Source organism: Podarcis bocagei (assembly GCF_964188305.1).
Source record: "Podarcis bocagei genome assembly, chromosome: 2".
In the NCBI taxonomy this organism is placed as follows: Eukaryota; Metazoa; Chordata; class Lepidosauria; order Squamata; family Lacertidae; genus Podarcis; species Podarcis bocagei.
Genome location: NC_138126.1, coordinates 11584465 through 11611971, shown reverse-complemented (window position 1 = coordinate 11611971; position 27507 = coordinate 11584465). Strand labels below are relative to the sequence as shown.

General features: G+C 44.9%; 3 protein-coding genes across 12 annotated transcripts in view; 2 read left to right on the top strand and 1 right to left on the bottom strand.

The window, feature by feature from the left end:
- Positions 1 to 27507, bottom strand: part of LOC308580523 (uncharacterized protein) — a 37198-nt gene that overhangs the window by 8395 nt on the left and 1296 nt on the right. For 2 of the 3 annotated variants that reach the window (XM_081182294.1, XM_081182295.1), the window contains exons 1-2: positions 20758 to 20885; positions 15533 to 15636 (exon numbers count right to left, since the gene is read on the bottom strand). The exons of the other annotated variant lie outside the window; for it this stretch is intronic. In XM_081182294.1, coding sequence (XP_081038420.1) covers positions 15533 to 15636; positions 20758 to 20807 — 154 coding nt within the window. In that variant the 5' untranslated portion in view covers positions 20808 to 20885. Of the gene's footprint in view, positions 1 to 15532; positions 15637 to 20757; positions 20886 to 27507 lie in introns of those variants that run through there. 3 annotated transcript variants of the gene reach the window in all.
- LOC308580734 (zinc finger protein 75D-like) lies at positions 1991 to 14241 on the top strand. Of its 3 annotated transcripts, none has more exons than XM_081182844.1 (5): positions 1991 to 2022; positions 3888 to 4080; positions 6401 to 6676; positions 11292 to 11418; positions 13177 to 14241. In XM_081182844.1, the coding sequence occupies exons 1-5, from the start codon at positions 2006 to 2008 to the stop codon at positions 14157 to 14159; spliced, it is 1596 nt and encodes a 531-aa protein (XP_081038970.1). In that variant the 5' UTR covers positions 1991 to 2005; the 3' UTR covers positions 14160 to 14241. The 3 variants fall into 3 exon arrangements, with proteins under 3 accessions (XP_081038970.1, XP_081038971.1, XP_081038972.1); XM_081182845.1 differs by lacking the exon at positions 1991 to 2022 and adding an exon at positions 3129 to 3257; XM_081182846.1 differs by lacking the exons at positions 1991 to 2022; positions 3888 to 4080 and adding an exon at positions 3133 to 3257.
- Positions 19761 to 27178, top strand: LOC308580720 (uncharacterized protein). Of its 6 annotated transcripts, none has more exons than XM_081182797.1 (3): positions 19761 to 19778; positions 23731 to 23856; positions 24937 to 27178. In XM_081182797.1, exons 2-3 carry the CDS (start codon positions 23823 to 23825, stop codon positions 26532 to 26534), a joined length of 1632 nt encoding a protein of 543 aa, XP_081038923.1. In that variant the 5' UTR covers positions 19761 to 19778; positions 23731 to 23822; the 3' UTR covers positions 26535 to 27178. The 6 variants fall into 6 exon arrangements, with proteins under 6 accessions (XP_081038923.1, XP_081038919.1, XP_081038924.1 ...); XM_081182793.1 differs by lacking the exon at positions 19761 to 19778 and adding an exon at positions 19879 to 20023; XM_081182798.1 differs by lacking the exon at positions 19761 to 19778 and adding an exon at positions 20827 to 20844.

Below are 27507 nucleotides of genomic sequence, written 5' to 3'. Positions count from 1 at the left end.
ACTATTTCTTTTTTAAAAGTTGTATCAGCTGCTTGTGTTGTGTCAGTTTGTTGCTTTGACATGTATAAGTGTTTTGACAGCTGTGATGCTTCACCCCATTTTCTGTTGTTTTTTTTTTTGTTTGTTTTTAAAAAAAGATTAACCTAAAACAAACAGGCAGTTGGAAGGGACCCCAGGGATCATATTGTGGGATGTAAAGGTTCAGTCAAGTGCAACATTCTGACAGAGGACTAACGGCTTCCATGTTCTAACCGGTTGCTGTGACAACCTGTTTGTAGGTTGCTGGTAGTTTTGAAAGATGTTGTAAATAAAAATATGCCCTTTTCCCTTATGGGGTATCCAAGAGCCCATATAGAGTCCTTATGTAGGTTCCCTATTGGTAGGAGAAAATAACAGAGGCCAACCAGAGAATGTTGAGAAGCAAAGCAGCTAGTAAGCTTGATCTTTAATTGATCTGTTGCAACAGGGTACTCCCCTCACACGCAGGAGAGGAAGAGCACCCCCAAAATTGCTGTGCAAGGGCTTATAAAGACTTTTGAAATTCCCATCCTCCCCATCCTCTAGATCAAGACCACCCCCAGAAACATTATGCATACATCACAGAAGGGGTGTAACCTAAGACCACCCCTCAGATACATCCCACCTACATCACAGAAATTTTAATGTTGTTTTTCTCCTGTCACAGTTTATCTCCTGTCTAGCAGGTTACTTGATTAGATTTCCTGGGGAGCCTGGCCATTCTTTTGTAGTGGTAAAATACTTATTTCCTGGGCCAGGTCACAGGCTCACACCTTATTCAAACAGACATATCCTTGAGACAGGATTTGTGAGGAAAGAGACAATGGGGAGGCTTTTCCAGTTTAACCTTGCAGAGAAAGGATTTGGTCAGTTTAGGAATCAAAATGGTTCCAGGTTGGTCTTCCTGTGTTGATCTATGTATGTGCAGTTATGAACATTACCATATATCTAAGACCATAAAATTCCTATCACAAAGATAACTGCTCAGCTGCAGTCACCTCAGAACCAACTTCCCTCTAGTATAGTTTATTTGCTTGTTATGTAACCTCAGCCTGCCTTCAGGTACAGTTCTGTAAACCGGAATGAATCTGAGAGTAAAATAGTTTCATGTTAACATGAATCAGATTCATGTGTGTACAGTGGTACCTCGGGTTACAGACGCTTCAGGTTACAGACTCCACTAACCCCGAAATAGTACCTCGGGTTAAGAACTTTGCTTCAGGATGAGAACAGTGGCAGCGGGTGGCAGCGGGAAGCCCCATTAGCTAAAGTGGTGCTTCAGGTTAAGAACAGTTTCAGGTTAAGAACGGACCTCCGGAACGAATTAAGTTCTTAACCCAAGGTACTATTTCTGGGTTAGCGGAGTCTGTAACCTGAAGCGTATGTAACCTGAAGTGTATGTAACCCGAGGTACCACTGTATTCTTTAAGAGGGATTCAAAGGGAATTTTAACTTGGAAGGCATCTTTATTAGTAGAACTCAGACGAGTCAGCAACAAAGCTGATCGCTGCATAAACTTATAAAGGGGATTGTTTAACTCTGCTAAAGGAAACCTTCCCACAATTGTATGCACTGCAGGGATATTGGTTTTTGGTTTTAAATCACCACCTGCCTTTATCTACAATTTATTTCTTTTTTAAAAGTTGTATCAGCTGCTTGTGATGTGTCAGTTTGTTGCTTTGACATGTATAAGTGTTTTGACAGCTGTAATGCTCCCCCCTTTTTTCTGTTTTATTTTTTTTTAAAAAAAAGATTGACCTAAAAGAAACGGGCAAGTTGGAAGGGACCCCAGAGATCATCCAGCCCAACCCACTGCAGGGTAGGAATCTCAGCTAAAGCATCCATGACAGATGGCCACCCAACCTCCAAGGAAGAAGAGTCCATCACCTCCCGAAGGAGTCCTTTCCACTGCTGAACAGCTCTGACTGTCAGAAAGTTTTTCTGTGTGTCCATCGACTCTGCCAGGGGTGGGGGCTTCAGATCAGCCATGATGAAGCTCACTGGGTGAGCACCGGCTCTCTGCCTAACCTACCTTGCAGGGCTGTTGTGGGGCATAGCTGTCAACCGTCCCATATTTGGCGGGAAACTCCCTTATCCCAGCGCCGTGTCCCGCTGCTGTCCCTTATTGATGATGTCCCTTAAATTTCCCGGGAAGCAGCAGCTCAGGGTCCTCCGCCAAGAGAGAGAGAGGAGACGGGGCCGGTGTGGGCAAGAGTCTCCCTCCCTCCCTCCCTCCCTCTCGTGCTGCGAAGGGCAGATGGAACTCCTTGCACCAGGACAACAGCAGCCCCGACGTGCTGCTTAGCATCCCCTCCAACCAGTGCAGCATCTTAATGTAGTGATTTCCCCCTCTGCATCCCTTTCATAACTCTATTTTTATAAATCATTTGTCCATCCATAGTTCAAATTTTTACTACACGTTTTCTGTCAGTCCTACCAATGTATGTAACTCTTGACAATAGCTTTTCAACTAAATTATAAACTTTCCCCATTCTTTATTAAAGAGGTCCTCTTCCTGGTTTCTAATTCTGCCTTGTAAGCTTTGCCATCTCGACGTCGTTCATCAGTTTTGTCTGCCCCTCTTCTTTGGTGGGAGTTGTAGACCCTTAGGATCATCTACTCCAACGCCCTGCAAAACACAGTCAGTGGCAGCCAAAACAGCCTGGCTCCATCAGTGGCGGATTTCTGTATAAAATCCCTTATTTTCGCTGCTGATCCCTTATTTTCGAGGTTGCTGGTCCCTTATTTTCAAATCTGTAAGTTGACAGCTATGTTGTGGGGGGGGGGTGTGAAATGAGGAGGGAGAAAACTGCGTACGCTGCGTTGAGCTCCTTTGGAGGAAAAAAAGGGGAATATAAATGCAATAAATAAAACATCTTGACCGAAGCACTACCAAGGGATGGATTTCGAGAACCTGCGAGTCAGAATGGGGCGGGGGGGGGGGTCCTTCTCTGCAAAAAAAAGCTTGCAAAAAAGTGCTGTTGGGGACAATCAACCTTGCACGGCTCCAGCCAGCAGAGGGCAGGTGGGGAAACCAGCCGATCGCCCGGGGAAAATGCACTTTGCACTTTCCCAGGAATCCTACCAAGGCTCCTCCTCTTCCTCCCTCCCTCCCTTCTTCCTTCCCTCCATTTCTCCCTCTCTCTCCCTCCCTGTTTCTTTCTCTTCTTATGTAAGATCCATGTGGTTCAGCGCCTAGGCTTGCAATCTGAAGTCGTCCTTGCAAATATAAATAAACCGTAAGTCAGGAGACTCTTCTCCCCGCCCCCCGGTTTTCCAATAGGGCGCGTTTTATTTGCTATTTCAAGCAGTGCTGGTTGATGCGCAGGTGAGACAGAACTGGGGAACTGGGTGGATGCCGCTTCCAAGTTTTTAACACTTGCAAAGCAGCAGCCAACTAATGAAAAACCCAAGAATATTGAGTCAGAACATCGGTAAACCTCGCTCAGCGTTGCCTGCCCAGACTGGCAGCGGCTCTCCAAAGTATCTGGTATCTCCAGTTAGGGCTGAGAGAGACACACCCTGCCTTCCCCAAATCCTGGAGAGCTGCTGTCGGTCAGTGTGGACAGTATTGAGCTAGGTGGACCAGTGGTCTCACTCCATAAAGCTGCCTCTATTCCCAGAGGAGTTGTATAGATGTTCCAACCATGCAAGGTTGACACCCACTGTGTGTGTGTATGTGTTTTCCTTTCATTAGCTAAGCCAGGAGCTCCGGGTCTTAGTCAGTGAAGCACTTTCTTAGAGCATAGCTGTCAACTTTTCCCTTTTTTTAAAGGGAAATCCTATTATTTCGAATAGGATTTCCCTTTAAAAAAAGGGAAAAGTTGACAGCTATGCCTTAGAGCAAGATTGCCCTTGTATGTTTGCAGCCGACTCCATCACCTTTGCCAGAGACACACCAAGACTCAGATCCTGGAGCTGGCGATCCTGGAGCGATTCCTGGCTCTCCTCCCCCCGGAGATGGAGAACTGGGCGATGGGATGCAGAAAGGAGACCTGTTCCCTGACCAAAGGTTTCCACCTGAGCCGGGCAGAGGACATGAAGCAGGAGGAGGAACAGCAGGTGAGAGATGGCTTCATCCAGGTGCTAACGCTTTAGGTCAGTGGTTTTGAATACAGTGGTACCTTGGTTCTCAAACGCTTTGGTACTCAAACAACTTGGAACCCAAACACTGCAAACCCGGAAGTAAGCGTTCCAGTTTGCGAACTTTTTTCGGAAGCTGAACATGCTCCATTTTGAATGCCACACTTCCGTTTTGAGTGTTACGCTGACGATTTGAGTGCCACACTTCTGTTTTGAGTGTTAACGCTGAGGTCTGTCTGTTTTTGCTATTTAATTTGCGTTTTTGTGGCTCTTTTTTGTGACTTTGTGGAACCCAGTTCATCTACTGATTGATAGTGTGACTGCAGTACATAGTTTATTGCTTTCAATTTATGGGTCAGTGGTCTCGTTAGATAGTAAAATTCAAGTTAAATTGCTATTTCAGGGGTTGTTTTTAAAGGTCTAGAACGGATTAATCCATTTTGCATTACTTTCTATGGGAAAGCGTGTGGGGAGGTTTACTTTAGCAGAGTTAAACAATCCCCTTTTTAAGTTTATGCAGCGATCAGCTTGTTGCTGACTCATCTGAGTTCTACTAATAAAGATGCCTTCCTGGTTAAAAATCTCTTTGAATCCCTCTTAAAGAATACACACACAAATCTGATTCGTGTTAATACAGTCATACCTCGTGTTACGTCCACTTCATGTTACGTTCTTTCAGGTTACGTCCCGCAGCAACCCGGAAGTACCGGAAAGGGTTACTTCTGGGTTTCGCTGCTCGCGCATGTGCAGACGCGCAAAATGACATCATGCGCAGAAGCAGCAAGACGCAACCTGCACGTGCACAGACGCGCCGCTGCGGGTTGCGTTCTTTTCAAGTTGTGAACTGGCCTCTGGAACGGATCCCATTCGCAACCAGAGGTACCACTGTATAAAACTACCGTACTTTTTGCACCATAACACTCACTTTTTTCCTCCTAGAAAATAAGGGGAAATGTCTGTGTGTGTTATGGAGCGAATGCCTGCGGGTGGCGGGGGGATCTGCTGCAGTCGTGAGCAGAGGATCCATGGTTCCCCTTCCTTTCCTCCTCCGTGGTTACAAAGCATGGATCCACATGGATCCTCAGGATTTTTGCATTGGGCTACTCCAAACTCACTGTCAGATCACATGTCTGTGGCCACAGCATGAACCACAAAAATCATATATCCACTATTTCGTTTAGAATATTTTTTCCCTTGTTTTCCTCCTCTAAAAACTATGTGCGTGTTATGGTCTGGTGCGTGTTATAGAGCGAAAAATACGGTATTTTACTCTCAGATTCATTCTGGTTTACAGAACTGTACCTGAAGGCAGGCTGAGGTTACATAACAAGCAAATAAACTATACCAGAGGGAAGTTGGTCCTGAGGTGACTTCAACTGAGCAGTTACCTTTCAAAACTACCAGCAACCGACAAACTGGTTCTCACAGCAAACCGGTTAGAAAATGGAAGCCGTTAGTCCTCTGTCGGAATGTTGCACTTGTCTGCAGCTTTACATCCCACAATGCACACCTTGGTTTTGGAATGCATTGGTTTTGGAAAGGACTTCCGGAACGAATTAAGTTTGAGAACCAATTTATAGTGGTACCTCTGGATGTGAACGGAATATTCTAGAAAGAACTTGAGGATTGGTCTAGGAAAGGTTGCTAGGCAACAGAAAAATCTCCCCAGCAACGGGTGCCTTTATTAAGGGCATGTGGTCAATAAATGTCAGTCAGTGTGTAAATGAACAGAAGTGCAAATGAGTCAGCAATTGAGTTTCTGGCCAGATGGCTGGAGGAGAAGGAATTGTGTTGTTTTATTTGACCAATGTAATTTTTTTAAAAAATAATAATAAAGATTCTCTGTAGAAAGAAACTCTGCTGTAAGCCTTAAAAGGATAAAACCCAAGAGTGGGTGCAGAGCATACCCACCATGGCTAGAGGCCTTCAATAGCTCTCTCCTCCAATAATTTGTCTAATCCTCTTTTAAAGCTGTCAGAGTTGGTGGCCATCGCTGCCTCCTTGCTGGGGGTGTGTGACCCCCCCGGTGGGCGGAGCCAGAGGCAAAAAGTGGGTGGAGCAATGAATGTGACTCATAACTTTGGTATAGTAAGCATCGTTCTAGCTGTGCAAGCAAGAGACATGCTCAAATTTCAAGTGGTACGTTCCAACCGGGGGAAAGCCCTTGAGGAGGTGTGGCCTTGGAGGGGGGTTCAGAGGGCCAGACAGAGAGGTCTGGAGGTCCACATTTAGCCTGAGGTGCCCCCCGTTGTTGCAAAGGTCTAAAATGCCCTCCGACCTTCTTTTGTCTCCCTTGCAGATGGTGAAAACAACAGAACCACAGAATTACAGAACTGGAGAATTAGAAGGGGCATCTAGTCAGACGCCCTGCGATGCAGGAATCGCAGTCCTGGTCTTGTGGCCGCCACCCCCAGACGAAAGCCCCTGTTCCGTTGCAAAAATGATGGTGACGTTTTCTTCCAGACCGTCTCCTTCTCTGCGTGGAGCAGAAACTGTTTCTGGAGAGCTGCTGAATCGGGTGCAGGAAGAAGGAATGGAGAGCTGTGCAGGATCTGCCCCTTCCCCTCGGCTTCTGGTACAGTTGCCCGATGTGCAGGCTTTGAATGCTCTGCATCAGGCATAGGCAACCTCGGCCCTCCAGATGCTTTGGGACTACAACTCCCATCATCCCTAGCTAACAAGACCAGTGGTCAGGGATGATGGGAATTGTAGTCCCAAAACATCTGGAGGGCCCAGGTTGCCTATGCCTGCTCTGCATAGTTTCTGTTTTCTTTTTGCAGCTCTAATATGTTCTTCCTTAGCTGCAGAAGAACTTTGGAAGAGCCTGGCTAAAAGATCAGGCCAATGGCGAGCCAGATGCCACAGTGCAAGCAAGACATGAGCTCAAAAGCCTCGCTCTCCCCACTTGTGATTCCCAGCGCCTGGTATTCAGTCCCATTGACATCTTTAGGATTTCCTTTCAGTAAGAACATACAAAGAGCTGACTGGATCAAGCCAAGAGCCCGTCTAGCCCAGCATCCTGTTCTCACAGTGGCAGCTTCCGAGCACAATACAAAGTGTTGGTGCTGATTTTTAAAGCCCTAAACGGCCTTGGCCCAGTATACCTGAAGGAGCGTCTCCACCCCCATCGTTCAGCCCAGACACTGAGGTCCAGCTCTGAGGGCCTTCTGGCAGTTCCCTCCCTGCGAAAAGTGAGGTTCCAGGGAACCAGGCAGAGAGGGCCTTCTCAGTAGTGGCACCTGCCCTGTGGAGCGCCCTCCCATCAGATGCCAAGGAAATAAACAACTATCTGACTTTTAGAAGACATCTGAAAGCAGCCCTGTTTAGGGAAGCTTTTAATGGTTGATGTTTTATTCTATTTTCAATATCTGTTGGGAGCCACCCAGAGAAGCTGGGTGGACTCAGCCACATGGGCAGGGTATTATATTATTATTATTATTATTATTATTATTATTATTATTATTATTATTATTATTATTAACCAGATGCCCCAATGCAGGAAATGAGCACAACAGTGCTGCTCTCCTTACCCTTCCCAAAAAGTGGTATTCAGAGTGTCTTTGAAAAGCTTTCTTAACTACCAATGATGCTTTGAAAGAGGATAAAAGGAATTCAGGGAGGATGAGGCCATTGGTGGCAACGAACCCTGATGGTTGTGCTTTGTCTCTGTGGACCGGGCAATAATGCTTCTGAAAACCACAGGAGAGGAGAAGACTCAGGTGCTGCTTGGGGGTTTCGTACAGATTTATGTTTTGCCAAATGCAAGGTGGTTCTTTTAAAATGAGATCCAGAAGCAATATGAAATGCACAAGTGAATGAGAAGATTAAATATTCCACTCTGAAACAGCAAGCAATGTATACAGACCAAGCAAACACTTCAGTCTGCCACTTGGAAGCCCTCGAGAAGCAGCAAAGCGACTCCCCAGGTAGCCTCAGTTTGCACGGATCGGCGGCCGATCAGTCCGTGCACGAGCTTCAGAGAAACTTAGCCCAGACCATCTGATTTTATAAATAGCCTGTGTGGCGACTGGCTACGTAGAATCATAGAATCATAGAGTTGGAAGAGACCACAAGGGCCATCGAGTCCAACCCCCTGCCAAGCAGGAAACACCATCAGAGCACTCCTGACATATGGTTGTCAAGCCTCTGCTTAAAGACCTCCAAAGTAGGAGACTCCACCACACTCCTTGGCAGCAAATTCCACTGTCAAACAGCTCTTACTGTCAGGAAGTTCTTCCTAATGTTTAGGTGGAATCTTCTTTCTTGTAGTTTGGATCCATTGCTCCGTGTCCGCTTCTCTGGAGCAGCAGAAAACAACCTTTCTCCCTCCTCTATGTGACATCCTTTTATATATTTGAACATGGCTATCATATCACCCCTTAACCTCCTCTTCTCCAGGCTAAACATGCCCAGCTCCCTTAGCCGTTCCTCATAAGGCATCGTTTCCAGGCCTTTGACCATTTTGGTTGCCCTCCTCTGGACACGTTCCAGTTTGTCAGTGTCCTTCTTGAATTGTGGTGCCCAGAACTGGACACAGTACTCCAGGTGTGGTCTGACCAGAGCAGAATACAGTGGCACTATTACTTCCCTTGATCTAGATGCTATACTCCTATTGATGCAGCGCAGAATTGCATTGGCTTTTTTAGCTGCCGTGTCACACTGTTGGCTCATGTCAAGTTTGTGGTCAACCAAGACTCCTAGATCCTTTTCACATGTACTGCTCTCAAGCCAGGTGTCACCCATCTTGTATTTGTGCCTCTCATTTTTTTTGCCCAAGTGCAATACTTTATATTTCTCCGTGCAGATCATCCATTAGCCATCCCCTCCCAAGACCTCACTTTCTAAAGAACAATGTCCAACATCAAAGAAGGTACCCCGCATTATCCTCCCAATTGATTATGGCAACTGTGTGTGGGGCTTTACCGCCTCCCAGCATTTTCAGGACATTAAAGAATGTTCCCACGCCATCAAAAAACTTAACAAGAGCGAGGAAGGGGGAAGGAACGGAGGCAGGAATGGTAACCGTGTCAGATCACTAACTCCTCAATACATTCGAAATAAATAAATAAAATTTAAAAATTGCCCAGTAGAATCTTAAAGACCAACTAAGTTTGTTCTGGGTATAAGCTTTCGTGTGCATGCACACTTCTTCAGATTCTTCACAGAAGTTTACACCCAGAACAAACTTAGTTGGTCTATGGTGCTACTAGACATTTTTAATTTTTATTTATTTATTTCGACTGTGTCAGACCAACACGGCTACCTACCTGATCCTCAATACATTTCTGTCTTCCAAGTTCATTTCCCATACAGTATGTAGGTAGCCATTGTGAAAACGGGGAGCTGGAGTAGATGGGTTATTGGCCTGATCCAGCAAAGCTCTTGACATGTTCTCCAGCAAGGGTGACTGCTTTTCCAGGGAGAAACCGACCTTGTCTAGTAGCCACAATGGCTATGTTCCACCTCCACGATCGGGGGCACCATAACTCGGAAGTAACATTCGCTGGGGAACAAGAGAAGCCTCTCGTGCTCAGGTCCTGCATCCCATTGGGGCTTCTGGGCTCTTCATTTATTTTTTTTATATAAAATATTTATTAGAGTTTCAGAAAAAGGAATTACATAAAATCAAAAAATACAAGAATAAAAGACAAAAATAAAAATACAAGAAAAATACAAAATAAGTACACTTACAGAAAAAAGATAAAAAAGGAAAAATAAAAAATCAACCTTTCCATATCTTACATTCATATCCTTGTTTCCCTGACCTCCTCATACCTCCCTTTTTTGTATTCCAATTCAATTAATTAATTCAGCAATTTCTTTCCCTCCTTTTATCCTGATCTTTGATCTTAATATATTATAACATTAAATTTTTACCTATTTAAAAATCCAATTTTTCCATATTCTTTTATATCATTACAGCTAGAAACCGCTTAACTTCATTCAAACATCCTTCTAACATTCATTAATTTTGCAATACTTTTGTAAATAGTCTTTAAATTTCTTCCAATCTTCTTCCACCGACTCTTCTCCCTGGTCTCGGATTCTACCAGTCATTTCCGCCAATTCTATGTAGTCCATCACTTTCATCTGCCATTCTTCCAGAGTGGGTAAATCTTGTGTCTTCCAATACTTTGCGATGAGTATTCTTGCTGCTGGGCTCTTCAGACATCCTTTGGATTCCGCAGGGGAACCTGCAGTCACCTCGCCTTAACTACCTCTTTGGATTGCTAAATTATCTATGACCGCCAAAAATGTGAATCTGCTTAAGGAAAACTGGGAAGGATGTTGGATTGAAGAGAAGGAAAATTTGGAAATAGGGACAAACCAGAAGTTGTTGCTGTTGGGCCGAGTTGTTGTGGCGGGGGTGGGGGCTGCTGTGTTGTCGGGGATGTTGCTTTTGTTTCAAACATTGCAAGCTCTGGATGGGATGGAGGTGGCAGAGGGATGCTCCTAGAGTTGTTTGGCAGGGCAGGAAGCCTCAAGTTAAGCTTAAGATATTGATGGATGCTAAGAAGGAGGTGGACCTGCCCTGCCAGACCTTTAAACTTCGTTGTGAACCATCTGCCTTTTGCTGATTGAGAAAATGGTTGCTTCTGGAAAACACTGAAGTTGGACAATGGCAGACGAAGTTGATGGACTATAGGGAATTAGCGGAAATGACTGGCAAGATCCGAGACCAGGGTGAAGAGAAGAAGATTGGAAAAAGTTTAAAGATTATTATAGAAATATTGTAAAATTAAGGAATGTTAGAAAAATGTTGGAATGAAATAACATGGCTTTAGTAGAAATGTCATAAGGAATTAAGTATAAATAGATTAAAAGGGAAAGTAATGCAAGAATGTGTTAAGATAATTATAGAACAGAAAACAGAGTAAGATGGAAAGGAATTGCTGAAACAAATAATAGAAGTGGAATACAAAAAGGGAGGTGTGAGGAAGTCGCTGGAAATAAGTGAATGAATTATAAGATATTGAAAATGTTTGAGGTGTTTTTTTAAATTGTTTTTGTCTGTTTTTGCTTGATTTGTTAGTCCATTCATATTGTTTTCTCTTTTTGTTTCTTCTTTTTCTCTGTGTTTGTAGTGCTATGTTGGAAATTTTGAAAAAGTAATAAATATCATTTTTTTTTAAAAAAAGGATTGCTAAATTATCTGTGAGATAAAGCTCTTCCCTTTTTGGTGCTTTCAGGGCCCGGTGACCTTGGAGGATGTGACCGTGCATTTCACAGAGGAGGAGTGGGCCCTTCTGGATCCGGGCCAGAGGGCCTTGCACAGAGAAGTCATGGAGGAGAATTACAGGAATCTGGCCTCTCTGGGTTCGTATCCTCCTTCTCTTAGTCTGAGGTTCCCCACCCCCTCAGGACAGCATCATAAGATCATAGCACGAGGTCTCAGTTGTTGTCCCTGCTGCTTTTGAGCTCTGCTGACAGAGGCGCTAAGGATGAAATGTGTGACCTGATACATACCAAGGGCTTTGTTGTTGTTTAGTCGTGTCCGACTCTTCGTGACCCCCTGGACCAGAGCACACCAGGCACTCCTGTCTTCCACGGCCTCCCGCAGTTTGGTCAAACTCATGCTGGTAGCTTCGAGAACACTGTCCAACCATCTCGTCCTCTGTCGTCCCCTTCTCCTTGTGCCCTCCATCTTTTCCAACATCAGGGTCTTTTCTAGGGAGTCTTCTCTTCTCATGAGGTGGCCAAAGTATTGGAGCCTCAGCTTCAGGATCTGTCCTTCCAGTGAGCACTCAGGGCTGATTTCCTTAAGAATGGATGCGTTTGATCTTCTTGCAGTCCATGGGACTCTCAAGAGACTCCTCCAGCACCATAATTCAAAAGCATCAATTCTTCGGCGATCAGCCTTCTTTATGGTCCAGCTCTCACTTCCATACATCACTACTGGGAAAACCATAGCTTTAACTATACGGACCTTTTGTTGGCAATATGCTTTTTAAGATGCTGTCTAGGTTTGTCATTGCTTTTCTCCCAAGAAGCAGGCGTCTTTTAATTTCCGAGGGCTAGATACAACTAAATAGTTAGGCTAGTGGGATGTAAAATGAACCCCACAAGTGCCGTGGGTCTATTTTTTCTCCTCTCTTCTGCTTGTGTGCCCCTCCAAATCAGTTCTGGCAAGTTGGGAGAACCTCAGGCACAACACGAGGGGATTAGGAGAGGTAAGATTTTGTTGCTTGGCAAGTGTGATGTCAAATTTGCTCTGGGCTTCCAGAGCTCTATAAATACACAACCTTTAATTTTGAGGGTCTGATCTACAAAGCAAATTTATCTGATCTACCAAGACGCCACTGATTTTGGCAGCAGATGCAAAGAGATGAAGGATGGGGGCAGCCCAGTGCTCTGATGAGGATGAAACCCTACTCCTTCCTGCTTCTCAGACCCATCTGAGAACTCCTAGCCCAGCTGATATGAACAGTTCAGGTGTGAGGTGTGTGTCCTGTGTGTGTACATGCAAGTGTGTATGTGTGAGAAAGACAATGTGGAGTGGCCACGCTCATCTTTGGCCACACTTACCGTATTTTTGCTCTATAGACGCACCTGACCATAAGACGCACCTAGTTTTAGAGGGGGAGAACAAGGGGAAAAAAATCTCTCCCTCTCTGCGCAGCGCCCCTTCAGCGAAGCAGCAAGAGAAGCGGAGCCCCTTCCATTTCTCCTCCTCCTTCGCTGAAGGGGCGCTGCGCAGAGAGGGAAAGCTGCGCAGCACCTCTCCAGTGAAGCAAAGCCAGGAGAGCAAGAGGGATCGGTGCACTCCGTAGGCTTCGCGTTGGTTTCGCTGAAGCCATGGAGCCTGCATTCGCTCCATAAGATGCACATACATTTCACCTTAATTTTTGGAGGTGGAAAAGTGCGTCTTACAGAGCGAAAAATACGGTACCTTCAGCATGCGGCCCGCAGGAGCATTGATCAAGGGTGAACGCGGCCCAGTCTTAGTGCCCATCAACAGTGGCTGCCCCCTGATTATCCTTCCCCTTCTGCTTTTCACACAAACATTAATTGGGATTGTTCTCGAACTTTGGTGTCCATTCTTCCCTGATCAGTTCTCCCTTTGTATTCCTGCAGGTGATGGGAGGGAGAGCAGTGAAGAGAATGAACCCCAGGGAATTAAAACTGAAGCAGAAGAGAATTTGAGGAAGGACACTGTTGTTCCAGACGGTGCTGGCTTCAGTGAAACGCTGATGCTGGAAAAACACCATACAGGCAAGAAACAGGAAAACGCCTCTCCTTGTGTAAGAAACCCAGCTAGAATATTGAATCCCAGCACCCTTGGAAGAAAACATAATGGGGATAAACTGTTTCAATGTTCAGAGTGTGAAAAGAGCTTCAAGTACAAGTCACTTCTTCATCTACATGAAAGAACCCACACAGAAGGGAAACCCTATAAATATTCAGAGAACAGAAAGAGTGTCCGTCTGAGCTCCAAGCTTCCTGCTCGTCAACAAATCCACAATGGGGGGGAACCATATAAGTGCTCAGTGTGTGGAAATAACTTCGCTGATAGCAATAAACTGTCTAAACATGAAAGAATCCACATAGAAGGGAAACCGCATAAATGTTCAGAGTGCGGAAAGTGTTTCCGACAGACCTACAACCTTTTTAATCATCAAAGGATCCACACTGGAGAAAAACCATATAAATGCTCGGAGTGTGGGAAGAGCTTCACAGACCGTAGTGGCCTTACTCGTCATCAGAGAACCCACACAGGAGAGAAACCACATAAATGTTCCAATTGCGGAAAGTGCTTCAGCCGCTACAGTCACCTTCTTAGTCATCAAAGAATCCACACAGGGGAGAAACCGTATAAATGCTTGGAGTGTGGAAAGGGCTTTGCTCAGAGCTCTGCGCTTCTTTCTCACCGAAAAGTCCACTCAGGAGAGAGACCGTTTAAATGTTCTGAGTGCGAAAAGTGTTTCCGTCTGAGCTCCAAACTTCTTGATCATCAGAAAATCCACACTGGAGAAAAACTATATAAGTGCTCAGTGTGTAAAAGCAGCTTTGCGTACAAGAGACACCTTTCCTTACACGCAAGAATTCACACAGCATAAACTATATAAATGCTTAGAGTGTGGAAAGAGCTTCACTTAGAGCTGTGTGCTGTTAAATAAAGAATCCATTCTGGAGGGCAACAGTATAAATGCTCAGTTTGTGGAAAAAGCTTAAGAGATCATAGTAACCATTCTCGTCATCAGAGAAGCCACATAGAAGCCACATAAATGTTCCAACTGTGGAAAGTCCTTCAGCTGGAATAGTGACCTTCTTAATTATCAGACACTCCATACATGTGAGTTTGGGAAAAGCTTCAGTTTTAGCCAAACCCTTGCTTTACATACAGGGGAGAAAGCATTTTCATGTTCAGTGTGGGGAAAGTACTTCGACCATAAGTTACTAACTACCAAAAGGCCCATACAGGTGAGAAGCTGTATAAATGTTCAGAGTGTGGAAAGAGCTCAGCCAAAGCAAGAGCCTCTTTAACCATAAAATAATCCATTTTGCAGAGAAAGAATATCATTGTTTGGGATGTGTAAAGGGCTGAAGGATACGTCTTAGTATGGAATGTGGGTGGCACTGTGATCTAAACCACTGAGCCACTTGAGCTGGCAGATCATAAGATTGGTGGTTTGAATCCTCACCATGGGGGTGAGCTCCCGTTGCTCTATCCTAGCTCCTGCCAACCTAGCAGTTTGAAAGCATACCAGTGCGAGTAAATAAATAGGTACCACTGCGGTGGGAAGGTAAATGGTGTTTCCAGGCGCTCTGGCAATTGTCACGGTGTTGTGCCAGAAATGGTTAAGTCATGCTGGCCTCATGACGCAGAAAAGCTGTCTGCAGACAAACGCCGGCTCCCTCAGCCTGAAAGCGGAGATGAGCGCTGCACCCCCATAGTTGAATTTGAATGGACTTAACCATCCAGGGGTCCTTTAGTGCACATCAGAAACCCCATACAGGAGTGAAATCATATAAAGGTCCATTGAATGGAAAGAGCTTCAGCCACGTTGGTGGCTTTAGTTTCCATCAGTGAGTCCACATCGGAAAAGAACTATATACAGTGGTACTTAGATTCTCGAATGGCTTGGGTCCCAAACAAATCGGCTTCTGAACGTCGCAAACCTGGAAGTAAGTGTTGTGGTTTGCGAATGTTTTTCGGAAGCCGAACGTCTGACGTTGCTTCCATGGCTTATTGAGTGCAGGAAGCTCCTGCAGCCAATCAGAAGCCGTGCCTTGGTTTTTGAACAGTTTGGGGAGTTGAATGGACTCCTGGAATGGATTAAGTTCGACAACCAAGGTACCACCGTAGTTGCCATGGAAAGAGTTTTCAGGTGAGCAGAGTGGTTGCGTATCACCACCAAATCCTCGCAAGGGAATAAGTCATTTAAATCCTCAGTCAGATGTGGTATCTGTCACAAGGAAAGCACTTAACACAGGAAAGACCATAGTCTCTTATGCACATAACGCCAAAGCGTGGTTAACAGAAGAAGAGCTTGCTGGATCAGGAAAACGGGTCCTCTCCACTCTTGTGGTTTCCTGCAAGTAAGGACAGAACATTGCTCACAGCACAGCCTCCATCCTCCTCCATTGATGGACTTACCCTCCTTTAATTTCTCTAAACCTCTCTTAAAGCCATCCAAGTTGGTGGCCGTCACTGTTTCCTGCTGGAGTGAGTTCCACAGTTTATCTATGTAAAATAAGTCCTTTCTTTACCTGTCCTGAATTTTCCAGCTTCATTGGATATCCACAAGATTTCGTGTTGTGTGAGAGGGATAAAAACTTTCCTCTGTCAACTTTCTTCCTGCCATGCGTAGTTTTGCAAACGTCTGTCATATCATCTCTTGCTCGCCTTTTTCTATAAATGATGTTTTATTAAACCATGGCTTAGTGATCTCTGTGAAACTAACCCAGCAGTTTAACTATGGTCTGTTAAATATTATTAAAAGTCAACAAAAGTTTGTAATCCTCATTTGACATTAGCCAGGGTTTTGTGTTATATTTGAATGCAGGAATTTACTGCTAAAAGCTACAGAGCCATGAAGAGAGGCCAACAATGAAAATGGTTCTCAAGGTTTGGCTGCTCTGACGTTAAGTGACCATCTGCCCAGTGCCTCGGCTTCAGCTATGGCTTGTTAACTATGGTTCACCTTAGTTATGTGAGAGCCAAGCCAGTGAATCCTAGGAATGTTGGCAGCATGGAATGATTGTGTCAAAAGATTCACACCGAAGCAACGTCCTATAAATAACTAAGACCAGAGTGCCAGCACGTGTAGACACAAAGTCAGAAAAGCTAAAGCACAGAATGAACTCAGGCTTGCTAGAGAGGTTAAAAGCAACAAAAAAGGCTTTTATGGGTATGTTCGTAGCAAAAGGAAGAACAAAGAAACAGTGGGGTCACTCAGAGGAGAAGATGGTGAAATGCAAACAGGGGACACAGAAAGGGCTGAACTCCTCAATGCCTTCTTTGCCTCAGTCTTCTCTGATAAAGAAAACAATGCCCAACCTGAAGAATTTGGAGCAAATGATTGTTCTAGGCACCACAGTTCAAGAAGGACACTGACAAACTGGAACGTGTCCAGAGGAGGGCAACCAAAATTGTCAAAAGCCTGGAAACGATGCCTAATGAGGAATGGCTAAGGGAGCTGGGCATGTTTAGCCTGGAGAAGAGGAGGTTAAGGGGTGATATGATAGCCATGTTCAAATATATAAAAGGATGTAACATAGAGGAGGGAGAAAGGTTGTTTTCTGCTGCTGCAGAGAAGCGGACACGGAGCAATGGATCCAAACTACAAGAAAGAAGATTCCACCTAAACATTAGGAAGAACTTCCTGACAGTAAGAGCTGTTTGACAGTGGAATTTGCTGCCAAGGAGTGTGGTGGAGTCTCCTACTTTGGAGGTCTTTAAGCAGAGGCTTGACAACCATATGTCAGGAGTGCTCTGATGGTGTTTCCTGCTTGGCAGGGGGTTGGACTCGATGGCCCTTGTGGTCTCTTCCAACTCTATGATTCTATGTTTTTGAGCAATTGAACACTAGTCCAGGATTTCAAAGTGATGTCTGGGAGGAATTTCCAGATCTTCGGTAATCAAACTGAAAAATGATGTGTTGTTTGGCATTTTCGTAAAAAAAAAAAAAGCTAAACTTTGGGGGTTTGGTTTTTTTAAAAACAAAGTTTGATAATATTTGGGTCTTCCTAGCAAAAGCTCAGCAACTTTTACTTTTTGAAATACGGCAATTTTAACACTAGTAAGAAGCAGAGGGAACATCAGGGTGGTGGACCATAGCCTGTGGCAGAAACACATGCCAATTGTCAATTTCAGCCGTATCCCCTTACATCTCCCACATGCTCCTACTGAAATATATTTTAAAAACCAGGTATTCACGAAGAAAGGGGCATGGATAGCAAACAGGTTCAGAAGTGGCAACAGCATAATTACAGTTTGGGGAGAGAGGAAGTCAAGTAACATGTTGATAAGGTTGGAAGTTTCAATAATTAAGCTAATTGGTGTTGTTTATCTGTTTGTTGTTATATTCTTTGTTTTTACTTTCTTTTTTCTTTCTTTTGTTTTTTTGGTTGTGCAACGTTTGTTGCAGTATGTGTTGTATTTGTATAAAACTTAATAAAAATTATTGGGGGGGGGAATAAATAAAGTTTGGGGAGCGAGAGACAGAATAGCTCATCTCTTCTTTCATATTGACAGTGACTTCCGCCAAGGAAATGTTTCGGCAGTGCCGGATTAAGCCATGTGGAGGCCCTTAGGCAGCTGAAATCTCGGGGAGGAGCCTCGCAAATTATCTCCTAATAACCTTTTTTATTTTACCAATCAACTATAGTAATAAACCAAATCAATATTACTTTGATCCGTTGTCACAGGGTCCCTAAAAAGTGTGGGGTCCGTAGGCTGGGGTCTGCTCTGCCTCTTTGGTAACCCGGCACTGTGTTTCAGCTGTGCAAGAGGGGGAAGGAAGCCAGCCATGAAGTAACTCCTCAGGAGATGGGCCACAGCTGAGTATGCACAATGTCAGATCTGTTCAGATCCCCACACATCTTGGCCAGGCTTCCCCGCAGGGTGGTTGTGCATGATGGAAGGGAAGAGACAGGCATGGCACCAGGCGGTCCCTGGTGGGGTTTAAATGCAATCCACTAAACCACAGAGCCTAGGGCTTGCCGATCAGGTCGGCGGTTCGAATCCCCGCGACGGGGTGAGCTCCCGTTGCTCAGTCCCAGCTCCTGCCAACCTAGCAGTTCGAAAGCACGTCAAAGTGCAAGTAGATAAATAGGTACCACCGAAGGTAAACGGCGTTTCCGTGCGCTGCTCTGGTTCGCCAGAAGCGGCTTAGTCATGCTGGCCACATGACCCGGAAGCTGTACGCCGACTCCCTTGGCCAATAAAGCGAGATGAGCGCCGCAACCCCAGAGTCATCCACGACTGGACCAAATGGTGAGGGGTCCCTGTAACCTTTAAGATGAATGGTCCCGACTGAACCAGGGCTCCCCCCCCCGCCCGCCCCAGGAGACCCGGGCAGCACAATCCCAGACTCCCTGTTGCCTTGAGATTGTTTCTCTGATTTGTTAAATTATTCTATACGATTGATGTTGTATTTGTTGTTTTTTTTCAGATGTGCTCAAATGACTTTTTTTAATAAGATATTTATTAAGATTAAAAAAAAAAATATTACAATACAAAATGAAAAAGAAAAAACAGTACAAAATAAAAATAATTAAAAACCACTCCATTTTTCTATTACTTATTTTCCTTAACTTGTTTCCCGGACCTCCTCATACCTCCCTTTTTTGTATTCCAGTTCAATTTGTTGGCTCAGCAAATCCTTACCCTCTTTGTTTATCCTAATCTTTGGTCTTAAAATAGTAACGTTAGATTTTTCCCTATTAACAACCCATTTTTCATATTCCCTTAAAGCATTACAGCTGGAAACCACTTAATTTCTATCCAACATCATTCTAACATTCATTAATTTTACAATATTTCTGTAGATAGTCTTTAAATTTCTTCCAATCTTCTTCCACCGACTCTTCACCCTGGTCCCGGATTCTGCCCGTCATTTCTGCCAGTTCCATATAGTCCATCAGCTTCATCTGCCATTCTTCCAGAGTGGGTAAATCTTGTGTCTTCCAATACTTTGCGATGAGTATTCTTGCTGCTGTTGTTGCATACATAAAAACAGTTCTATCCTTCTTTGACACCAATTGGCCGACTATGCCCAGGAGGAAGGCCTCTGGTTTCTTCAAGAAGGTATATTTAAATACCTTTTTCAGTTCATTATATATCATTTCCCAGAAAGCCTTAATCTTTGGGCATGTCCACCAAAGGTGAAAGAATGTACCTTCAGTTTCTTTACATTTCGAACATTTATTATCGGGCAAATGATAGATTTTTGCAAGCTTGACTGGGGTCGTGATTGATGTTGTATTTGAGATGTTCTACTATGTTCTATATTCTTGTTGTTATTTAATGCTTGTAAGCAGCTTTGGGATCCGTTTGAATGGAAAGTGGCACAGAAATATAATCCAAACCAATGAATGAAATCCACCCCAGGGGAGCTTTGAATGGAAGGCGGAGGGAAGCAGGAGCCGATCTCTCTGTAAAGGGAGAATCCTCCCGGAAGCGAGAGCGCGGCGCCACCTGCAGGACGGGAGCCGCCACGACAAGCCAGAAGGTAATATTGGCAGCATACCGCTCTTCTTTCCCCTCCCCTCCCAATCAACGCGGAGCAGCTGGGCGTTCTAAGTCCTCCCTTCGCGGTGGCTGCTGGGAGTCGTAGTTTCCTCCCGCCACTAGGACGGTGAGTTTCCGTGGCAGCCGCGCTCGGCGGCACTGGCTTTCCCGACAGGCCTTGGGGCGAGAGCGAGAGAGGCGCGGAGGGCGGCGGAGGAGAAGGACGGCGGCCGAGCGGCGCTTGAGGTGGGCGCAGCGGGGGGGGGCTGAGGTTTCTGGAGGCCGCAAAGGGGGCCTCGGGGGCCGCTCGGGGGATGATGACGAAGGTGGGGGGAGAGGAGGCAGGAAGGAAAACCCCGTCGTTGAATCAGACCAGTGGTCGAGCCAGCTCAGTATTGCCTGCACAGGCTGGCAGCAGCTCTGCCAGGGCTCTTCCCGTCCCAACTGGGGATGGAGCCCGGGACCTTCTGCCCGTGAGCCTCCTCCCTTCCCCCGAAGCGTAGCAATCCGCCTCCCACTGAATCTTCCAAAGGAGGCGACTGGAATCGCACAGTGGAAGTTTCCACAAAGCTCCCTCCGCCCCAGTCCATTGTTCAGAGCAACAGTGTTGCCCACACGGACTGGCAGCGACCTTCTGCATGCAAAGCAGCCACCGCCCTTCCCCAATATGCCCATCGTTCGCTGCCCTCCTGATCACTCTGCCTGGGCCTAAAAGTCCTGATGATACCAATAGGGCTGGTTGGAATCAAAATTTCATTCTCTTCCCAGGCTCTGGCTGCCTCACTCCCTTTGGTTCTCTGCCATCCCTGGCTGGATTTCTTCTCTCCCCTAGATGCCCTTCCCCTGCCTTGGGATTCCCTTCCACCTGCCTCCCTGTTTCCTGGAGACCCCTGCACCCAAAGGCCCTTTGCGCTCATCACAGCTCCCTTTGGAGCTGAATCTGGCAAGTGTGGGGCTGTTGGGGCGGGGGCTATTCTTACCTTTCTTCCTTCCAGCTCAGTGGCAGACTCCTTTCCCTGGCTGCAACCATCTGCGTTGCACTACCCGTTCAGTCCTGGTGTCTCCAGGTAAAGGCTGGAACCTCGGAGAGCTGCTGCCAGTTTGTGTTGGAAATATCAAGCTGAATGGGCCAGTTCCTGTGTTCCCATCCATGCAGAGTTTCACTCACACAAAGCGTGTGTGTTAGGGTGTTTCCTTTTCTCTGCTAAGCTGGGAGTTGCCTTTTGGATCGGGATGCCAGTTGGAGGTTTGTGTTGGGATGCAGATGTAGGATTGAGATCTGGGTTGGGGAATTAGCCATGGTGGGAGTGGGATAGAGGAAAGTCCGTGTGTGTGTGTGTGTGTGTGTGTGTGTGTGTGTGTGCAGATGGGGTGAGGCCCTTAGAAAGAGGGGGAAACCCCACTCCTTGAACTGGGATGCAGGGAACCATTGTTGTGTCAGTTTGCAGGTGTGTATTGGAAGAAAAGATTCCCTGCCTGTTGATACCAGCCAGGTACTTTCACTGTACTGATTTTGGCACTTCCTAAAAACTTTTTTTGTTTAGAGATGCCTACCCAGATGTGTTTTTATTTTACTTCATGTACACTGGTCTTTTTATATTAAAAAAACCTGCTTGATTCTATCTATATTTGATGGTTTTTAACTTAATAAAACTGTCTGATGACGGAAAGGCTACAGTGGTATCTCGGGTTACATACACTTCAGGTTACAGACTCTGCTAACCCAGAACTAGTACCTCGGGTTAAGAACTTTGCTTCAGGATGAGAACAGAAATCGCAGCAGCAGAAGGCCCCATTAGCTAAAGTGGTGCTTCAGATTAAGAACAGACCTCTGGAACGAATTAAGTACGTAACCAGAGGTACCACTGTACTATGGTCTGTTATGTGGGAATTAAACTCTCGTTCCCGTTTGCGGAGTATGTGGAAGGCAGTCCTGGGTCGTTTGACCCTTTAATTAGTTCTCTTTTCCCTCGTGTAAAAACTAAGCAAGACACTCCCTTTCGAAGTTTAAATAGCATATAACTTAGTGTGCTTGCAGTTGCAGATTAAATAGACAATGCGGGTAGGTGATACTTAATTTGCTAAAGCGTCTTACAGACTGGCTGAGACAGACAGTAGCGCAACCAACATAACATACCTGCTGCTCTGTTAAGACTGTTCAATACTAACTGTCATGACTGAAATAACTGCCACAGAGTGTATGATGTCATGAGATTTCCACAGCTCTTGCAGTTAACCCTTCATAAAAGCACTTTGGATGCTAACATCCCACATGTTAAGCTTTTGGTTAAGTCAACTAGTTTTTAATCTCCTGATTTTTATCCATTTTCCCCCTATGAATATGTTTTATGTAAACAGCTTAGATTTTAAAAAAAATATTCAATGGCATATAAATCTTGTTAAATGAAATGCTTTCTTTAAAACGTGAGCTCTTAATACAGGGTGGCAAATGTGACCTAACAGGCATTACTGAAACCTGGTGGGATGAGACTCGTGACTGGAATGTAGAAATTGAGGGCTCCAACCTGTCACTCTACAGCAGTGACCAGAGGAGGAATGACTTGTTGGGAAGAGCACAGGTAAAAGAAATGCCATGGTGCATCTGCAACAGCACAACCGGACTCCTTCATCTGCCCCAGCTGCAACAAAACATGTCTCTCCCATTTCAGTCTCCAAGCCACAGTGGATGCTGTAACTCTCCGATGGTTTGGCTTCCCCCTTGAAGGCGCACTCTTCCATTGTCTCCCGAGACAGACAGATGCCATCAACAACCTGTTCGAAAGAAATATATCAAAACGGAAGGGAGAAGGAGTAGCAATCTGTGAAGGATGTGTACACTTGGAGTATGGAAGGTGGATGGAGAGCATATGGGTACAAATTGTAGGAGTAGGAAACAACAGTGACCTTACTGTGGATATCAGCTATAGACCTTCAAGCCAGACTGAGGACTTCGATGATGCTTTCCTCCCCTCCCCCCAAATGCAAACAGTGTTTTATTGATGTCATTCACTTCCAGCCCAGACAGCTTCCCTCTTCCCAATTCCCCGTAGTGAATGCTACCTTTTTTTAAAAAAGTTCTTTTTAATTGAATTTTACATTGTACGTTTAAATTCAAACAATAAACACCATCATCATTAGGATTCCCTGAATCCTTTGACTGCCCTCCACCCTTCCGTGGTTACAATTTTCAATCTTTTCCCACTGCTTCCCTTATTTTGTCTATTTTTCATAAATAATCCAATTTTACCTTAGTTTATAGTATATTACAAGCGTTACTCAAATCCTGCCAGAGTTTTTAGTTGTTTACAGTGTTCTCTTAAGTACCGGTACATTGTGAATTTTTTCCCATTCCTTCTTAAATTTCTTCTCTTCCTGGTTTCTGATTTTCCTGGTCAATTTGGCCATTTCAACGTAGTCCATCATCTTCATCAGCCATTAGCCTCTGGTTGGGACTTTATCTTCTTTCCATCTGTGGGCCAGTAGTATCCATGCTGCTGTCGTCGCATACATAAATAATCGTCTCTGATGCTTTCCTATAGCAGATTACCAAACATTCGAAAAGGAGAGATATAGTAGTCATGGAAGACTTCAGCTACTCCAACATCAGTCCAGGAATCCATTTTATTGTGCATTCATGGGATTTGTGCTATTCCACAATTCCACCAGCAAAAGTTTCGAGCTAGTCGTAGCCACACTGCTTCATTCTCAAACAGTGTAGCTCTCATACCTTCCTGCTGTAATCCCACAATTTTTCATACCCCAAACATACTGGTTTATTTTTTCTTCTGTTCCTCTTTTGTTGCTGTAATAACGTGGGGATTTGGGGACGCATCACAGAACGAATAAGATAGAATGATTCCAAAGGAGAACTTGAAGTCACTTCGCCTTAACTGCAATCTTTGGATTGCTAAATTACCTGTGAGATAAATCTCTTCCCTTTTTTCTGTTTTCAGGGTTTGGTGATCTTTGAGGAGGCGGCCGTGTGTTTCACAGAGGAGGAGCGGTCCTCCTGGATCCAGGCCAAAGGGCCTTGCACAGGGACATCATGGAGGAGAATTACAGGAATCTGGCCCTTCTGGGTAAGTCTCCTTCTCTTGGCCCAAAGTTACTCACACACCCAGGGCAGCACCATAAGATCACGACACAAGGTCTCAGATGGAGTTGTTCCTGCTGCTTTTGAGCACTGTTGGCTGGAGGTGCTATGGATGAAACATGAGGCCTGATGCATAATGAGGGCTGGATACAATTAAATAGTTGAGATGCTAGGGTGTAAAGCAAATCCCACGAGTGCAATGTGCCTATTTCCATCCTCTCTTTCGCTTGTGTGCCCCTCTAAATTAGGTCTGGCAGACTGGGAGAACCCCAGGAATGTTGTGGGGGAAACTAGGAAATGGGAGGTTGTTTTATGTGACAAGTCTTGTGCGATGTCAAATTCACTCTGAGCTTCCAGAGCTCTATAATATACAATGAGCAACCTTCAATTTTGAGGGTTTGGTCTGCCCTCCCCGCTGTCCACGGAGCAAATTTCTCTGACCTCCCAAGACCCCACTGATTTTACCAGCAGAGAGAAAAAGATGAAAGATACTGGCGCAGACCCAGCACTGGGATAGGTGCAGCCCAGTGCTATAATAATTTTTTTTAAAAAAATTATACCCCGCCCTCCCCAGCCAAGACCGGGCTCAGGGCGGCTAACACCAAATATAAAACAATTGATTGAAATACAACTTAAAAACAAGATTAAACTACAACATTAAAATGCAGCCTCATTTCAGCAGATGAGGAGGAAAAACGACTCTTCCCTGGTTCTCAGATTGATTATTTGATATGCACAGTTCAGCTGTGAGGTGGGGGCTGTGTGTGTGTGTGTGTGTGTGTGTGTGTGTGTGTGTGTGTACAAGGAAAGGTGTATGTGTGAGAGAGTGTGGACTGGCCATACCCACCTTTGGCTACAATTACTGTCGTCTTGCGTCCCCCAGAAACATTGGTCAAGGGGGAATGTGGCCATCAACCTTCCCTGCTCCACATAAGCAGCCAGTTATTGCCTATCAACAGTGGCTGCCTCCTTCCCCTTCTCTGTTTTAGATAGCTGTTAATTGGAATTGTTCCGTAATTTGGGTATCCGTTCCTCCCTGATCAAGTTCCTCTTTGTATTCCTGCAGGTGATCAGAAGGAGATCAGTCAAGAGAATGAACCCCAGAGAATTAAAACTGAAGCAGAAGAAAATGTGAGGAAGGACGCTGTTGTTCCTGATGGTGCTAGCTTCAATGAAATTCCAATGCTGGAAGGACCTTACACAGGCAAGAAAGAGGAAAATGTCTCTCTTTGTGCAAAAAGCCCAACAAGACTATCAAGCCTTAGCACCATTGGAAGAAAACATGATGGGGATAAACGGTTTCAATGTTCAGAGTGTGGAAGGAGTTTCAACTACAAATCACATCTTCTTGTACATGAAAGAATCCACACAGAAGATAAACCGTATAAATGTTCAGAGTGCGGAAAGAGTTTTTGTCTGAGTTACAACCTTCTAACTCATCAAAGAATCCACACTGGAGAAAAACCATATAAGTGCTCAGTGTGTGGAAAGAGTTTCACTCAGAGCAGTACGCTTTTTAATCACCAAAGAATCCACACAGGAGAGAACACACATACATGTCCCAGTTGTGGAAAGTGCTTCAGCCTGAAAATTGACCTTCTTAGTAATCAAACATTCCACACAGGGGAGAAACTGTATAAATGCTTAGAGTGTGGAAAGAGCTTCACTCAGAGCTCTTCACTCAGAGGAGAGAAACGGTATAAATGTTCAGAGTGCGGAAAGAGTTTCCGTCTGAGCTCCAACCTTCTTACCCATCAAAGAATCCACACTGGAGAAAAACCATATAAATGCTCAGTGTGTGGAAAGAGCTTCACTGACCGTAGTAGCTTTTCTCGTCATCAGAGAATCCACACAGGAGAGAAGCCGCATAAATGTTCCAATTGCGGAAAGTGCTTTAGCCAGAACAGTCGCCTTCTTAGCCATCAAAGAATCCACACAGGGGAGAAGCCATATAAATGCTTAGAGTGTGGAAAGAGCTTCACTCAGAGCAGTACGCTTTTTAATCACCAAAGAATCCACACAAAGAAGCCACATAAATGTTCCAGTTGTGGAAAGTGCTTCAGCCAGCAAAGTGACCTCCTTAGTCATCAAAGAATCCACACAGGAGAGAAACCGTATAAATGCCCAGAGTGCGGAAAGAGCTTCACTCATAGCAAAAGTCTTCGTAGTCATCAGAGACTTCATGCAGGTGAGAAACCATTTAAATGTGCCGAGTGTGGGAAAAGCTTCAGTCATGGCAGCAACCTTACTTATCATGAAAGAACCCATACTGGTGAAAGACCTTATAAGTGCTCAGAGTGTGGAAATAACTTCACTGACCGTGCTGGCCTTTCTCGTCATCAGAGAATCCACACAGGAGAGAAGCCACATAAATGTTCCATTTGTGGAAAGTGCTTCATCCATAACAGTATCCTTCTTAGTCATCAGAGAATCCACACAGGGGAGAAACCGTATAAATGCTTAGAGTGTGGGAAGAGCTTCACTCAGAGCAGTACGCTTTTTAATCACCAAAGAATCCACACAGGGGAGAAGCCGTATAAATGCTTAGTGTGTGGAAAGAGCTTTGCTCAGAGCAATGGCCTTCGTTATCATCAGAGGCTCCATACAGGTGGGTGTGAGAAAAGCTTTACACACAGGGGAGAAGATTGTTTAAACAACTGTTAAATGATATGGGTCTACCTGTGTTGGAGCCAGTCACAATATTCGAGGGCAACCAGACCTGTATTCATATGGCTGAGTCCAAGAAAGTCCAAAAGAGATCTAAACACGTGGATGTCAAATATCATTATGTAAGGGACCACGTGGAACAGAAACTAATTGAATTACGATTCTGCCCCACAGAAAAAATTCTGACACATATACTGATAAAGCCTCTTGCAGCGTGTAAATGTGAATAATTGGTGAAACGGCTAGGTTTTCTGCCATCAAATGAAAGCCAATATAGTGAACAAAATTAAAGAAGGGGTGTTTGAGTAACTGGATATGAGAAAGGGTTAATTTCCTTTATGAGTGTAAATCACCCCTGGGTGAGCTAAACAAGGTGCAAGGTCAGCCAAGCCAGTTGCTATGGTAATGGCCCACTGCCCCTATATCTGTGATTAATGCATGTCAGCTCAGTAGTAGAGTCTATTAGTTGTCCAGTGTTATGTCCTGAATTGGTGAGTTTACTTAGAATAATGGAAATGCCTTGTACTCTTATGTATCTGTATATATCTGTATCTGTAGAAGGCTACAAGCTGTGTCTATCAATGTCTGGAACTGTTTTACTGAGCCTCATCATCTGCAACAGTAAACTATTTGGATCTTAAGCTGCTTCTGTGTGGTGACTGCATTATTATCTCAATATATGTTTCCCATTTTGGGATGCAACAGTGGATCAAGGTTCAGATACCAGTAGAAAAATCCAGGCTGGATTGTGAATCGTCGCCAAGTGGAAGAAGAAACACCATGTCTTTTGGGTGTAAGTAAATAAATAGGGAGGGGTGCGGGTGGCGCTGTGGGTTAAACCACAAAGCCTAGGACTTGCCAATCAGAAGGTAGGCGGTTCGAATCCCCACGACGGGGTGAGCTCCCGTTGCTCGGTTCCTGCTCCTGCCAACCTAGCAGTTCGAAAGCATGTCAAAGTGCAAGTAGATAA